The 17,218-nt window shown below is 34.0% G+C and overlaps 1 protein-coding gene across 1 annotated transcript in view; it reads left to right on the top strand.

Moving 5' to 3' along the window:
- Rps6ka6 (ribosomal protein S6 kinase A6) overlaps nt 1-17,218 on the top strand; it is a 179,106-nt gene that overhangs the window by 37,290 nt on the left and 124,598 nt on the right. The window contains exon 2 of the mRNA XM_042668594.1: nt 2,965-3,121. Within this exon, the coding sequence (XP_042524528.1) occupies nt 3,011-3,121 (111 nt within the window). The 5' untranslated portion in view covers nt 2,965-3,010. The remainder of the gene's footprint in view (nt 1-2,964; nt 3,122-17,218) is intronic.

Genomic DNA, 17,218 nt, shown 5'->3' with positions numbered 1-17,218 from the left:
GTTATCAGCTCTGGCATGAACAAGTGCTTCTAACTCATTTAGAGAGTTAAGGAAAGTGATAGAACTTGGTGACTGATGTGATATACTGGATAGAATGATGGGGAAATGTTACAATTGGGGAAGGGAAGAGTTGGGAAAGGGATATTTAGGAAGAAACCATAACGATGAGTTCTGTGTAGACTTGAGAAAACTGTAATAATGATTAATAGCTACGTAAATATTTTTGTCAAGAACTGTTTAGCTAGGCTGAAGGAGCTTTAAGATCTGTCTTTGGCTGTTATCAACATAGATGTTATAAAAAGTCATGCAAATAAAAGAATGAAAAAAGGAGAATTAAAAGCTAAGTTTACAGAAAAGTGTAGAAGAATGATGAAATGAATGAAGAATGAGCATGTGGTGACAAAAAAATCTAGATGGTGTTAGAGGAACTAAAGAAGGGATACAAGTTGGAGATGATGAGCAACAGCATGTTATGAAGAGAGAATGTGGATTTATTAGAAGAAAGTCATTAGTGCAGTTGGAGAGTACAGTTGCTCTAGTGAGGTGGAAGTTCCATACAAGGAAGAGCTGTGAAGGAACAGGATATAAGGATAGAGGAAGAAGTAGTTAATTATACTTGGCCAGACCAATGACTCCAGGAAGTTGTTAAAGATTGAAATTATTACATGCATGCATTGTTTGTAAAATATGCTAGTTATTCACCAAATTCAAGCCATCAACCAATGAACAATGCCAATAAAGACCTTTAGTTGATTGTGCAATGGTGTTGGAATATTAATGCTAGAGTCAAGACAGCTCATGTTTAATCATTTATAATTTACCCTGACACTGTTTTTTTATTTCATTTTTTAGAATAGATTCCCATTGACATATATGGCAGTATAAGTGATTAGGTTATAAACACACAAGCTCAGTTTGGGGGCTTGGAATACTAATGATATTGAATGCTTCAAGCTAACAGTTCTAAGTCAGTCCATAGAAGTCATTTCTCTGACCTCCACTTATGAATGTAGAAATACAAACATCTTTTTAAATTTTTATAAACATAATATGTTTAGAAGCAGTGTCAATGATACAAATATACTTTGGAACTGAATAGAGAAGCTGTGTTGTTTTATTTAGTTGTTAAAGAAGTGGGATAAAACAGTGAACAACAAAATGAGTTGCCACTTTATTGGAAATTAGCTTCAGGTTTTTTGCCTCATTCTTTGTAATCTTGTTTCCTTTCTCACATTGGCAAGTAGTAGAAAGGGCACAGCCTTGACTTAGATTTCAATTCTAATTTCAGCTATGCACTAAATTATCTCTGGCCACTTAACTCCTTCAAGCCTCAGGTTTTCTTATCTGATGCAATAGCTTTGATTATATCTAATTTGTAGAGTTTTGTGAACATAAGAGGTATCTTATTTAAAAACATCTAGCACATGATTTGTCCTAATTTTCCCTTCTTATATTTTCTTATTCAAACCTAACCACAATTATCTATAAAATTGAGTGCTGTTTTCACTGTTTTATTCATATCAGCCACAAGTCTTATATCCTAGAGTAACTAACAGCCATGGACTTGATGTTAGGGCAATTTATTCTAATACCTAATGCAAATATGTTTTCTAAGTATACTTTTGAAGAATGAATTATTATAAGAATTATTATTTCTTAAAATAGTAATACTGTTTACCTTTAATCTTTTTAGGTTACATTACTAGGGATAATAGGAATACTAGTTTGGTGGAAGAAAATGTCTGTCACCTATACAGTCCTTAGAATGAAACTCTGCTTATGCAACAGAATTTTTTGCAGTCTTCTTCCCTGTTCCATTTAAAGAGTAGGACACATTTTCAACCTGATTATTTAAGAGCATTCAAATTAAGACAGAAATAGTCCACACAAAATAAATATTTGAATGAAGTAATTTAATATATGATTGATGATACCACATCTTTAGTTTGATGTCAGCTGCCATGAGTCAATTTTAGGATTAGGTAGAGTGAAAATTATAAATAAGTAAAATATAAATTCAGTGTCAGACTCCAGCTGCCCTCTATCCCATAAGCACTGTCCATCCATAATATCAAATATTTATATTATTTTCTGTACTGGAGATCAAACCCCATGGCACTGTGCATGCTAGGAGAGTGTTCTTTCACTGAGCTACATCATCATCCCTTGGTTCTTTAGACAGTCTCATTATGTAGCCCGGGTTGTTTTCAAACTCAGGATCCTGCCTTAGCCAAATGCTGGGATTATAGCTTATACCATCAAAACTACCTCCAAGTATTTCTTAAATTGGTAAATATTTTAATATCCTCATCCCCTTAATAATCTTCTACAATCTACTTTTAAAGTTTTATCACAGTTTACATTGACATAATATGCTGGCTTATTATGATTTAATATGTATTGAAGGCTAGTGACACAATATATTTTCAATTGGGTTCATAGTCCAACTTGATTATTCATATTGATATTTGTAGCATCTAGATATTATATAATTAGGGACAATCTAATTATTGATAGAGGGGGCCAATTGGCCCAGAAGGTCTAGGTGGAGGTTGAGGAATAAAGTTCCAAGATGTAAATGCCAAAAATTTAAGTAAGAAAGGATAAGTAAAATCTCAGGGAAAAATAGAGGAAGAGGTCTATTTTCCCTTTCTATGCCTTAGGGATATGAAAAACTTTAGGTTTTGTAAGGAGTAGAAACTCATTCAACCTTTCTTTGGGGTCCCTTCCTCTTGTCCAAGAAAAAGTTTGATCTAATAGTTTCTGGGCTTAAATATATATTTCATTCAACATACAGCTTTCTCTGCATTTTCAGAGAGAGCAAGTTAAGGTGAGATCTCTAATTTTGGGAACTTCTTTTCCATCCCATCCTTTTCCCTTCCTCATATATTAAATTGCAATGCTTCCCAGCTCTTCCACTTTTTCATTTCTAGTCACTTGTTAATTTGTTTTGTTTTTTTTCAGGCTCTACTACGGACAAAACACACAGACAGTACTTTCTTTGAGTGCAATGAATTCTAGAAGGGCACAACGTAGAGCATCTGGCCTTAGAGCCAACTCCAACTTGCGACTCTGCTGTTGCCTTCCACTCTTTGAACATCAGCAGAGACCTGAGAATCAGGTAAGGTTGTCTAGAAACATTTGGGTTTTGTTAGGCTCTCACTAAGGGGCATAGGAATGGGAAATGTTGAATGTCTTAATTTTTGATCGTGTGCAGACCCACCAAAGAGGTGTATCATATTTGAGACATTCTCTAAGGAATTTCTACAAATTCAATGAGCTATATCTTTGTCAGGACTAAGTTTTGGGAGGTTGGATAAGATTGGGATTTCTAGCAACCTTGACATGCTGCAGTGGGTAAAAACAAACAAGACAAAATTGATTAAAGGCCAACTCACTCATGGAGAAATACCAGATTACATAAATGAGTACAAGATGGTTCTGAACTTGTTATGTAAAATATAGCAAATAATCATGTTTGGGCTTCTGGGAGGTATAGGTAAAAATGTCAATAATAGAATGTTCTTTGGTCATAAGCTGCAAATATTATCTTATAATAGATATGTCAATAGCATAAAGACACCAAGATGTAAACTTGATAAATTCCAACTGATTTAAGTTTCTATCATATCTTCTTTAGGAAATAGTGAATTCAGTTTCCAGGAGTGTTACCTAAGTGAAATATGAAATATTTATAGAAAATCCACAGTAAGCAAGTCAAAGTGATTCCTTTGAACGTCTTAGAAAATTGCCCTTATAAAAGAAGCCTGCGTGAACTGAAGGGTTAGCTTAAACACAGTCTTCAAATAGTTGGAGAGATATCATGCAAGACTAGAAAGGGGTGTAAGGCAACTGTTCATTAATTACAATCAAGTTACACCAAATAAAATGAGCTGTAATTCATAAGTAGAGTCAGAAGTTTGGTTTTTTTTTCCCCATGCAACCTATCTCCTTATTCCATTGCACTAACAAGTCAGAATTATTTAAACTAAAGACAGATTTAAAGTTTTTCCTTTTGAGATTCTTTAAATCAGACCAACAGCTGCTTTACAAAATGGTATTAGCATATACTAGCTATATGACAAAGTGAATCTATCGGTGGATTTTTGGAAATCCTTTTTAAGTAGTGTAAGTCAGTAAAATAAGGTTCATTTGCCAGTTCAAAAGGGAAAATTGGATTCTTAAATGTACATTTTGTTTCTCATTATAATTTAGACAGCATTCGCCCTTAGGGTACTTTTAAACAGTTTCATAGACTTTAAGATTTCCCAGACCTCTTTTAAATTTGTAAATATTTAACACCAACCTTCCCCCCGCTCAGTTCTCAATGTGACTACATGTTTGTCATTTGTTTATCCTGATTTCCTACTCTGTGTTCTAGCAAAACAGAACTGATACATATGAAAATAATTGTTAGTTAATCATCATATTTCTGGTTTAGCAAATTATTCTAGCTCTTACTTTTCTGCCTCTAGACTTTCTGTTTCCAAAGCAGATGTTTCTCAGAATTGGTTGAAATAGGCTGCTAAGCTGTTGTCAACTCATTTATAATTCTATACATAAACTTACTTTGAGAGATAAAGCCAGACATTGGAGAAAAGTGAGAATTTTAATGTGCTACTAACTCTCTGAGTATGTATGATTGAGTACTGTGGTGGGTCTGCTTAAAGGGATGTTTATTTTTCTTTCAATTTCATCATAGCGATGTCTAAATGTACCAAAGCTGGATGACCAAACAACTGGTAATTTCAGGCAATTAGCCACTTGTTTGGGCTTAAAGATAATCAAGACTCATTTTTGACTTTTTTTTCCCACTGAAATGTTCAGTGAAATTTCACTCAATTAGTTGCTTCACACGAAGTGTAGAATTGGAGCAATTATCCATACAAAAAGATGACCTCTTTGACCTCAATTATAGTACCTGGATATTTTAAACAAAATGTGGGTTTTGCTTGAAAACTGGAAAAACAATTGTGACAAATATTTACAAATGTAACATTTGTCCAGAAAACTCCTTAAATAATCAATTTCTGCATCAATTTATGTCAGTTGAACATAACTGAAATTAATTCTAGTTAATGTAATGAATATTATGCTCATTCTTGATAAGAAAGATATTGTTTGATGGCAAATGAAAATTTTATTTTTTCTTTGTGAGAACAAGCTTATTAGGAAAAAGGAAAAGGTGACAGATTCACGCTGTCTCTTGTACTATTTTAGTATTGTACCAAAGATGTGCCTAAAGAAAAAATTACTCTAAAATCAGTATTAAAAAGGATAACAAATCAAATAATACAGAGCATCCTATCAAGCAGACACATATAGTTATACTGGCCAGGCACTAGTGGCTCATTCCTGTAATCCTAGCTACTTAGGAGGCTGAGATCTGAGGATCATTGTTCAAAACCAGTCTGGGCAGAAAAGACCATGGGACTCTTATTTCCAATAAACCACAAGAAAATCATAAGTGCTGATGTGGCTCTAGTGGTAGAACACATGCCTTAGCTGGACAACTGAGGGATAGAACCCAGGCCCAGAGTTAAAGCCTAACGATTCAAAAAAAAAAAAAATGGAAGCTGATGGTGGTGGTACCTATGTATCCCCTAAATAAACAAAAGGGCTGGTGGAACACTTGCTTTGCTTGTGAAATGTCCAAAATCCTAATTACCCCATGCCTTGAGCTGGAGAGCTGAGGGAGATCGCCCAGGCCCAGAGTTCAAGCCCCATGACTGATAAAAAAAAAGTAGTGTCTTTTCTCCATTGCAAACATGTATCTTTATCCCAACATCAGATAATTAAAACTATGAGTAGGAACAAGGCAATAGAATTCTCTTGTAGCTGAACATGGCTTTACGGCAATGGAAAGTACAACGCAATTAATTTACCATCATTACTTAGCAAATTGGCAAACCAGAAAAGCAAATCAACCCTGATAATCTGAGTGGAGAACAAGTCATAGATTTAGTTAATTCCAAATTGTGAAAGGGAAGATGTCTATACAATCACACACACACACACACACACACACACACACACACACACACACACACACACACACACATCCCACTACCACCACCACCAGAACTTGTGACTGGATTTTGGCTGAGTATGATCAAGACAAATAAATGACTGAATGGTTATACATTTGCAGTAATTAATTATTAATACAGCACCTTCTATCTTCAACTCCTTTCCCCTCCTAAAGTTTGTAGACAGGTACATGAATTATCTTTCATAATCCTGGTAATTACTCCAGGAGATAAATCCAATTACAGAAGTTAAAAAAAATTAAGAAATGAAACTTAGGAGAACTTACATGACTAAAGTTACACAGCTAGCATGTAGTAAGAACCATGATTTAAATCTAAGTCTGTCAGGTGCCATACTATGCTGACACTTGTCAGTGACAAAAAAAATATTCAGAAGTAGTCATTAGAGCTGGGTAGGTTGCTCAGTGGTAGAGTGCTTGCCTTGCATGCATGTGGCCCTGGGTTTGATTCCTCAGCTCCACATAAGCAGAAAAAGCCAGAAGTGGCGTTGTTGATCAAGTGGTAGAGTGCTAGCCTTGAGCTGAAGAGCTGAGAGACAGCGCCCAGGCCCAGAGTTCAGACCCCATGACAGACAAAAAAAAAAAGTAGTCATTAAAGCAATTGTTAGTAGACACCATCACATACAAAAATTTATTGTATTATGCAGGTATACTTGGTATCTGATTTGGAATATTTACTACCTTTGTGACTTTCAAAATATTATTTAAAGATGTAGGCTCAATGTCCCAATTTTTTTAAAAAACACATACAAATCCACGAAAACTCTACTTGAGGCTTAAGTCTTTATGACACATGTCATTCTCCAAAGCCTTCTTGCCTTCAAGGCAATAAGAAAAAGAGACATACACAAGGATACATGTAGTAAGAGAGATATGCACAAAGATAATCCATGACATGAATAAATATTTATTCAGTGGTTATTTGCAGAGAATCTACTGTATGCTACTGTGCTGGGTGGTGGAGATATGCAATAGTGACAAAAGGTAGCCTGGCCCTACCAACTTAGTTTGCGTTTAGTGAGGGAATTAGAAATAATAAAAGATTTCATTGTACATGTACATGTATGTTTGTGGAGTGTAAGTGCTGCAAAGGAAACACTGATGCTATTAGAAGCAAAAGCAAATAAGGGAATCCATGGGACCTATGTTTCTTTGGGCCTGGCTTACTTCACTTAATATAATTTTTTCCAAGTTTTTCCATTTCCTAACAAATGGGGCAATGTCATTCTTTCTGATGGAGGCATAGAATTCCATTGTGTATATATACCATATTTTCTTGAGCCATTCATCTACTGAGGGGCATCTGGGTTGGTTCCATATCTTAGCTATGGTAAATAAGGCTGCAATAAACATAGTCATGCTGGTAGCTTTAGTGTGGTCTTGTTTGTGAACATTTAGGTAAATGTTTCACAATAAAAAAAGAAGCAAAAGCCGAATAATTTTACCTAATCTGTCATTTTTATTCTTTAAACAAATATTTATTAAATACCTCCTAAGAGCCAGAAAGCAGAAAAGCTGTTCAGGTAACACAAGTGAACAAGATAGATACAGTTTCTGTCACAGTAAAGTTGCATGCCCAAAGCATTTGTTCTGTAATGTCTTTATTTGAATTCAGGTTTTATAATTTGTTAGCTACATGACCCTAAGACAAGTTGCTTAACATTTCAAATCTTCATTTACTAAATGCAGATACAAATATCATTCATCTTATAATAAGTTATCAACAGATAGTAAAAAATATGATTCATAAGTGTTCCAAATGTAAAGTGCAGTGTACAAAGTGCTTAGTAGAATATTCTTAACCTAGTAAAAGGGATGGGCTAGGGAAAATATTCCTAAGATAAAAGAGTGACAGGAATGAGTATTGGATGAGTGGGAATTAGGGAAGCAAGATCTGAGAAGGTCATTGTGGCTAGAATTTCATGAGGAAATCTTAAAGTGAAAGTGAAGTTATACAGAGAGTCTTGTGGTCCATTGTAAGGAGGTTGAATATTATTTTATGTACATTCTAGATCAAGTGAAACTTCTCAATAAAGGAAATAAGATGGTTTCATTTTCAAAAAACTAAAAGAACTTGTCAAACGCATGTGGAAATGAGAAAAAATGGAAGAATGATAGACAACTGTAAACAAATGACTGTGTTTAAGATATGTCATTAGCAATGCATAAAACAGAATTTTGGTGTATGTAGTGATTGGGGTTTGAACTCAGGGCCTGGGTACTGTCCCTTAGCTTTTTTACTCAAACCTGACACTACCACTTGAGCCACAGCTTCTTTTCTGCTTTTTGGTGGTTAATTGGAAATGAGTCTTATTGATTTGCCTATCTGGGCTGGGTTTAAACTATGATCCTCAAATCTCAGCCTCCTGAGTAGCTAGGATTATAGACATGAGCCACTAGTGCCTGGCAATAGTGGAATTTTTATGGTAGAGAGAAATAATGAATTTGGCTTTTGACTTATTAAATAGAAGTGATGAAATAATTTTATATAAACATGTTTAGAAGACATAGTGGTCTGGCTGAAAATACTGATTTAAGTGTCATTAATATATAATGATATGGTTGAAGCTATAGGAGTAGATAATAGATGGCATCAGGGAGCGAATGTGTGCATGTAAACTGAAAGGAAAATATTTTCATGTTTGAGAGGAATTCAGAGGAAGAGTTGTCATCATGTCACCATATAGTTGAGGAAGAGTTATAAAGTTATGAGAAAAACTAAAGGATACCTGAGGAGAAAAGCTAATGGTTTGGGATGTTTCAAGCCAACCATATTTGAAAAAATAATAAGAGCAAAAAGGTCTGGGGTGTGACCCAACTGGTAGAGTACCTGCATAGCTGTTCAAGGCTCTAAGTTCAAACCTCAATACTGAACAAAAGTCTCAGCCTTTGAGGACTAATATTTCTTCCTTGTCTCTCCTCCTAAATCAGACATAGGAAAAATTAAAACAAAAAACATTCTAGAGATCTTAACAAGTTTCTGGAGGAAAAACGGAAGGACCTAAGAGTTGCCTCATTTTCTAAATTATCCTTTTGGATATTACCAATTTCCTTGCAGCATTGTATTTTACCATGATATTGATGCCTCAAATTCACTGGAGAAAAAGTTCTAGTGATGTAAAATAAGCTTTATATTATATTTTAGTCATGGCTTTCTTTCTATAAATTGTACTTATTTATTTTATTTTATTACTGAACAGACTAAAACAGTAAATAATCATAAATATTTTAGCTACAAATTCTTCTTACCAATGATTGAAAAAGAAGACCTGCCAGAGTTTGTATTACTGATGATACACATTTCAGTTCTATAATGGTTATAAAGTCAGGCTGATTAAATATTTTTTGGCAGCTTGAGTTTTACCTCTAAAAACAATATGGGGTTATCTATTATGATGAATGAATATTTTAAATCAGGATCTTTATTCAAGTAAATAGGGTAATATAAACAATATACATAATTATCATTTATTCATTATGCATGTACATCAAAATACAGATTATTTTAGAAGTACAAAAAGGAAAGTAAAAAATAATGTACTTTTAAAATTGGAGGCATATTTGCTCCTATGGTAGATGGAAACCATCTAATCTAAGCAGAGCCCTGTGCCTCAGATAAAGGTTTGAGTGTTGGTTCTAATAAGGCTGAGATCAATAGTGCATTGTTCCCTTTCTATAATGCACATGAAATAAATGGATCACAGTAATATGGGTCTGAGTAAATAGATAGCCATATCAGAGTAAGACAGTTAGGATTGATGAATATCATTATTTGTGTAGTTAACATGAATGTAAGGACAGAATAGATAAATACCAAAGGTTCCACTCACCTATGTGTGTAGGGTTTATAAAATATCAAGGCTTTAAATCTTTCTGAAATACAAGGCCAAGAGGTTCAGCTTTCCAGGAAGAAAAGTATACTAAGGGTGGGTAAGTGGACTGAACCTCCTACCTATTGCCAATAGAAGATGGTAGTCATGGGTGGGCCATTTGTAGGTCTAATACTATGGTGGTCCCTGCCCATTTTCCTATGTCAGGCTTAAAAATATTATTGAATAGATGATCTGTAATAAAGGGCTTTGGTTAGGTTGCTAAAAACCAGTATTATGAGTTAGGTGATTGGAAATTTTATGTAGCCTCTAAACTTTCAGACGTGCGAAGAGCATACGGCATCAAGCTTTTTCTATTTTTATAAATTATTAATGATTGCTATCTTTCTATAGTTTATCTACTGCCCACTCCTCACCTCAATGACTAAAAGAAATATATTTATTTTTCTTATTTCACAATATTGAATTACCCAAATAATGCAAATAATTATCATACAACATGGGTAAAATAGGAAGATTTATATATGTAATTGAATATTACATGAATAATTTCTTTAGTGGTATCAAGAGTTTTATCAGGCTAGGCATGGCAATTCAAACCTGTAATCCAAGCTTCTTGGGTAGTAGAGATAGGAAGATTGTGGTTTGAGCCTACTCCAAACCAAAATTTGTGAAACTCTAACTCAAAATCAAGCTGGGCATGGCACTTCATGCCTATGCTACCATTTACTCTGAAAGTAGAGATAGGAGAACCATGATCTGAGGCTGACCTAGGCAAAAACCACAAGATCCTTTCTGAAAAAAAAAGCTAAAAAAATGACTTGGTTGTGGCTGTAGTGGTAGAATAGTTACCTAGCAAGTACAAGGCCCTGAGGTCAGTCTCCATTACTGCCACAAAAGAAGTTTTGATCAGATGTCAGATGTAATTGTCTGTCTCTCCCTCCACAATTCCTTGTATTAAGAACATGATGTTATTCAGTAAGGGAATATTCCAACTTCACAAATTTGCATATAGGATTATTTAACACATAATATACTCTAAATAATTCTCCATTTCATTACACTCAATGTTTTAACATACTTTTAAAAAATGATATTCTGTTGTAAGGAGAATTGGAACGCGGGCTTGCCACTATCATATCAGGGAATGCCATCAATACAGTCAAAAGCTCATGAAAGGCAAGTCGTTGGAGTTCAATATGCCCAGTGAAGTGGGATTGCCATTTTGGAATAAACTTAGTTGCAGAAAATACACACTCATAGACAGGTTAGAATGTCCATGAGTCATGGTGGCAACTAAAAGTTGATAAGTAAAGTGATTTTTAAGGAGCGATTAGGAGAGTGTTCACTAGATCAGAGGAGGAAGTAAAATGAAAAAGACTTAGGGGCAAGAGAGGAAATATATATGGTAAATGTGGAGACAAAGGGATAGAGGCAGGGTCTAGTGAGAAGGAATGAGGTAGTAATGAGGTAGAATGAGTAATGGATATAGAAGTAAAGATTTTTAAAATTGTATCTTGACTTTTAATGTTACAACAAGTCTAATACAAAGATTTAGTCTTTTATATAAATATTACCATATACTTACTTTCTTGATTTCATCAACATCCACTTTACTAGACAGAATTAACCTTGTTAACACACATTAATTTATAATTATTTGTAGAATAAGCCATTACATAGCCAAGATTATTGTATACATGTTCAGTGAATGTAACTTTAATACTTTGAGATACATAACTTATGTAAAAATATTTGTATACATTTATTGAAATTTCCATACCCTGAGTTCAATCCCCAGAGCCAGCATGCACACACACACACACACACACACACACACACACACACACACACACACACACACACACAAAAATTGGTTCATGATGTTTTAAGAAATGAATTATCAGACAAAGATCTTTCTTAAATAAAATTGAACACGCTTATTGTGTTACTGGATCATAGGAACAGATAAGAAAATGATAAATTACACAGTAATGTCTTAAACACACCCTAAATCATACCTCTTCAATATAAATTCAAGCAAAGTATCTAATCGAAAACACCAAAATTTTATGTAATTTTTTGACAATGGTTCTTGAAAGACGTATCACTCAGAGTACAGAACCTGAAGAAGGGAATATTCTTAAGGGAGCAAAATGGGACAAGACTGTTAAGAGTTAGCTCAAAACAGGGTAAAGAGAGTGAAAAAGAACTGGGAAATCGGAAAAGAAAAATAAAGAAAGTTGAAGGAGGTGAGTTATTGTGGAAACAACCAGCTGGTTATTATAATTTGATATATTCTGAGTTAAGGGGATGTATGACATTTGTGGATAATTTAACTTTCTATTAATATGAGTCATTTATTTAATTCCCATTTCTTTGGTCTAGTGAGTATAGATAATGTGGCTCCTTAAATTATCTTGGTACATAGGCATGGTAAATAAATTATACAGGTAAAAATGTGTTAATAAATAATTCTAATTTTTCTACTACTAATTTACCTTCCAAAAAGCAGGTATAATTAAGATTAAACAATGCGATAATTAGCAATGGCGTGTAGCCACCTGGTAGGGAGGAATGTTAGTTACTGAGCAGACTGGTCCTATGGTTATCATTTCTATTTAAAGAAGTTTAAAATATCACTTTGTTTTTCTAGAACACTTCTCTCTCAAATTAGGATCACATGAAAATATAGTACTGTGATCATCAGAAATTCAGTATCATAGGCCCAAATTACCATAAGAAACTACAAAAAGTAGTGCATAAAAAGTAATATCAACTTTTTAAGGAAATATTTTCATTATTAGTCTTTTTTGTATTTCAATAAAGATGTTTTGTGATATTCAACATAAATATTACCTTTGAAATCAATTATTTTCTCTGAATAGTATTTAAGAACATATATTTTCAACCCATCCCAAACAAAGGAATCTAAGAACAATCAAATAATCGTTCTATTTTCTTTAGTATCACATGTAAAACTAATGTGGCCAGGTACTGATGGCTCATGCCTGTAATCCTAGCTACTCAGGAGGCTGAGATGTGAGGATCACAGTTCAAAGCCAGCCCGGGCAGTAAAGAACATGACACTCTTATGTCCAATAAACCACCAGAAAACTGGAGTGGCGCTGTGTCTTAAGTGGTAGAGCGCTAGCCTTGAGCTGAAATGCTGAGGGACAGTGCCTAGCCCCAAATTTCAAGCCCCACAACTGACAAAAAAAGAGAAAGAAATGTGAATAGAATGCATTTATAAGTAATTTCTCTGTAAGTTTACAAATCTAATTTATAGTGGCCACACCCAAATAACACATCAAATTTAAATATGTAAATTATTCATCAAAATCTCTTAGCATGAATGACCCTAGTTTATTATATTTTAGGGCAATCTTTCTGCCCTTTTTGGAGGGACTATGTTGTTTTGTGCTGAACTGGAAGGAGAATGACTCAATATGTTAGTGGGAGGGAAAATCAGGTGATATAATAGGCTGTTGCTACAAAGGATATGAGTTGTGATTGTATGATCAAAACAAAAACACATTCCCCTATAACCAAAGTAACAGAGGTTAATTTGGTCACAAAGGATTCCACCCATTTAAATAGTCTCATTGGGTCTCAAAATGCCCTTTTGCAAAATCTACTATTTTTCTTATTCCACCCACAACTTAAAATTACCCTCCATTATTGTTAATTTTTTGGAGACAATGTCTCATTTTGTAGCATAGAATGGCCTCAAATTATTAAGCCTCAAGTCTCAGCCTCGTGAATGCTGGGATTACAGGCATTCATCAGCAGGTCTGATTTATCCATCGTTATTGGTCATACTTTGTGTATCTATATGTGTATGTATAATTCCCTTTTTTTTTAGCTTGTTTGATATCCTTTATTATATCAAGTTTACAATTTTGCACACTATAATATGCTATTTTTAGAGTTTAGTTTTATAAGTTCAACAAACATATATCATCATATAACTACAGTAAAGACTATTTCTATCACCTCCCAAATTTTCTGGCCCTTTGAACAAAACCTTTGCACTCTCTTCTCTAGCCTCTGACATCCCTTAACTGTTTCCTTCCCCTGCTGTAGGCATTTTTCAAAATATCCTACAAATAGAATCATGCATATGAAAATTTGTCAGGCTGATTTTTTTTTCACCTGAATAGTGTGTTTACAATTTATCAACTCCATTTCAGGTACCGTAAGTTCTATCCTCTCATTGTTAAGTAGTATTCCTTTGAATGAATATACCACACTTTATCCATTTTGTAATTGGAAGGAAGTTTGGTGGTTTTCAAATTGTAGAAGTTATTGTTAAAACTGCTAACAACATCCATATAAAGCCAGGTATGTTGGTGTATGCCTATAATTCCAGATACTCTGGAGGTCAAGGTCAGAAGATCATGATCTCAAGACTAGCCTGGTGAATTTAGTGAGGCTCCGTCTGGGGAAAAAAAAAAACACTTTTTAGGAGCTGGGAAAGTGGCTCAATGGTAGAGTGCTAGCCTTGAGCTGAAGAGCTCAGGGACAGCGCCCAGATCCAGAGTTCAGGCCCCACTACTGACAAAAAAAATTCTTTTTGAAAAGACTTTGGATATAATTTCAGTTGTAGGTGGTAGAACACTTGCTTAGCATACATGAGACCACTGTGAATTCAATATCCTGTACTGCAAAAGTAAATAAAATAGATTATACAATAAAATGAATAAACAAAATAAGCAAAGCAAAGCAAAAGCATTCACAAACAGATTTTTATGTGAACATAAATTTTCATTTTCTTGGGTAAATATCTATGAGTGGGATGGATATCACATGAATATATGTTTAACTTTGTAGGAACAAGCCAAACTGTTTTCTAAAGTGGTTATACCATATGAATTTCCATCAGCAATGTTAGAGACTTCAAAATAATACCCATTCTTCCCAGGCTTGGTAGTTCAAGCCTGTAATCCTTGCTACTTGGATGGTGGAGATTTGGGAAGCTAGATTCAAGGCCAGCTCAGGCACAAAAAGTTCTGAGGCTCTATCTCATTCCATGGTTGTGTAAGATGGCACTAGTCTATCATCCCCAGTGACAAAAGAAAGCACAAATAAGAAGATCAGTGCCTGTATAGGTCTGGGCATAAAGTGGACTTACTGTGAGAATAACCAATGACAGAAGGGATTGGTGATGTGGTTCAAGTGGTAGAGTGCCTGCCAAGCAAGTCTGGAATGAGTTCAGTCCCAAAAATTACAAACAAGCAAACAAAAATAAAAGAAGCCAACAAGAAAACATTCTCCACAATATTTGATACTGTTAAAGTTTCCTTGGTTGTCTTTTAGTTATTCTAATGGGTACAAAGGAATATGTTAATTGTTGTTGTAATGTGAATTTCCCCAATTGCTAATTATGATGAGAATTTTCTCATGTGCATTTCCCTCATCTGTATAGCTTCTTTGGTGGAATTCCTACCAAGCTGCATGTGTTTTTTTTTTTTTTTTGCAGGAAGGAAGGGTGGTGGTGGGTTCTTTTACTTAGGTTTTGAGAGCTGTTCATATATTCTGGGTAAAATTTCCAAACATATGATCTGAAAATATTTTTGTAGTATGTGGTCTGTCTTTTTATTCTCCTAATAACATTTTATTAAGAGGAAATATTATAAAGTTTGATGAAGTATGCTATTTTTTCTTTTATATATTAAATTTAATTTTATTGTCAAGGTGATGTACAGAGGGGTTTCAGCTACACACATAAGGTAATGAGTACATTTCTTATCAAACATTGTTACCCACTCCCTCATTTTTCTCCACTTTCCTTTCCTCCCCAATCCCCCCCCCTTGCAGGTTGCAAATTTCATTTCCAACATATTATCTTGTGAGTATGGTTGTTGCATTGGTTCGCCCTTTGTCCTCTGTCTCACCATTTTGTTGCTCCCCTTCTTTTTATGAACCATGAATTTAGATTCAAATCTAAAGAACAGTTGCTTAATGAAGGGTCACATTTTTTTTTCTTTTTTTTTTTTACATTCTTCATATTTCTGGTCCACTACTTGGGTTTGACCTTAGCTTTTTCACTTAAGGCTGGTCTAATACTTGAGCCACAGCTCCACTTCAGCATTTTGCTGACTAATTAGAAATAAGAGTTTCATGAAATTTCCTGCCAAGGCTGGCTCCTATCTTAGCCTCCTGAGTAGTTCTTTTCTACATTCTTAATTCTAGAATTTTTTTTTTTACAATTTATAGGTTTTACATTCATATTCATAATCTATTTTTGTTATTCTTTGTGTTTGCAAGGAATGGGTCAAAGTTTGTTTTCTTCTAGAGGTACATCAAAACTTTACCAAACAATTTTTAAAACTTTATTCATTCTCCAATGAATTGTCTTTCCAACTTTATAAAAAGTCAACTGACTATATATGTATAGACCTTATACCAGAAATTTGTATTCTGATCTATGTCTGTACTGACCCTAAATAAAACACATTCATGATTACAAGAAACTTTAAAGTTTGGTGGTGTAAATAATTCAATACATTGATTTTTGGCATTCAAGAACTTTGCATTTATCAATTACAGAATCAACTTACAAATTCCTATAGAAATTGTACTGGGATGTTCACTACAATTGCAATGAGTCTATAGGTCAAATTGGGAAGAATTAACATCTTTAACTAGTAAGTCTTCAGATCTAATGTTGAATTTCTTTCATTTTTGTAGTTTTGTTGATTTTCATGTATCTTTTTGATACTGGTTTCAAGTTTAATTCTATTGCAGTGTGAGAACATACTTTGTGTGATTTAATATATTTAATCAGTTAAGATTTAGTTTATGAACTTGGATTTGGTCTGTTTAGTAAATATTCAATGCATACTTGTGAAACATACATTATTCTGAGGTATTCTCTAAATGTCAATCAGCTCCCATTGGTTCAACAGTTACTTGGACCTTCTGTAACCTTACTGATTTTCTGTCTTGTTTGTTCAATCAATTGCTAAGAGAGAATCTAAGTCTTCTGGAAAATAATGTTGAATTCAGGCTTTTATAAATGTGAATTTATTTCTCCTTTCAAATTTATCAGTTTTTGTTGAATGTATTGTGAGGTTTACATCCACAATTGGGATTCATTGAAATATTTGGTGAATTGAACTTTTTTACCTTTATGTAATTCCTCTTTTTATTTTTGATAATAGTGTTTATCTTGGAGTTGATTCTGACTGATAATTACAGTAACTCCTAGTTCCTATTGATTCCTTTTTTCATGGAATATCATTTATTCTCTTAAAATAGGAGATTTTTTTATAGAGAGGATATAGTTGGTCTTGCTTTTATATCTAGACTAGTCATTTGTTTTGATGTTTTAGAT

The sequence above is a fragment of the Dipodomys spectabilis genome, unplaced genomic scaffold, assembly GCF_019054845.1.
Source record: "Dipodomys spectabilis isolate Male_0828 unplaced genomic scaffold, ASM1905484v1 ptg000459l, whole genome shotgun sequence".
NCBI classification, from domain to species: Eukaryota; Metazoa; Chordata; class Mammalia; order Rodentia; family Heteromyidae; genus Dipodomys; species Dipodomys spectabilis.
This window is presented reverse-complemented; position numbering and strand designations above follow the sequence as displayed.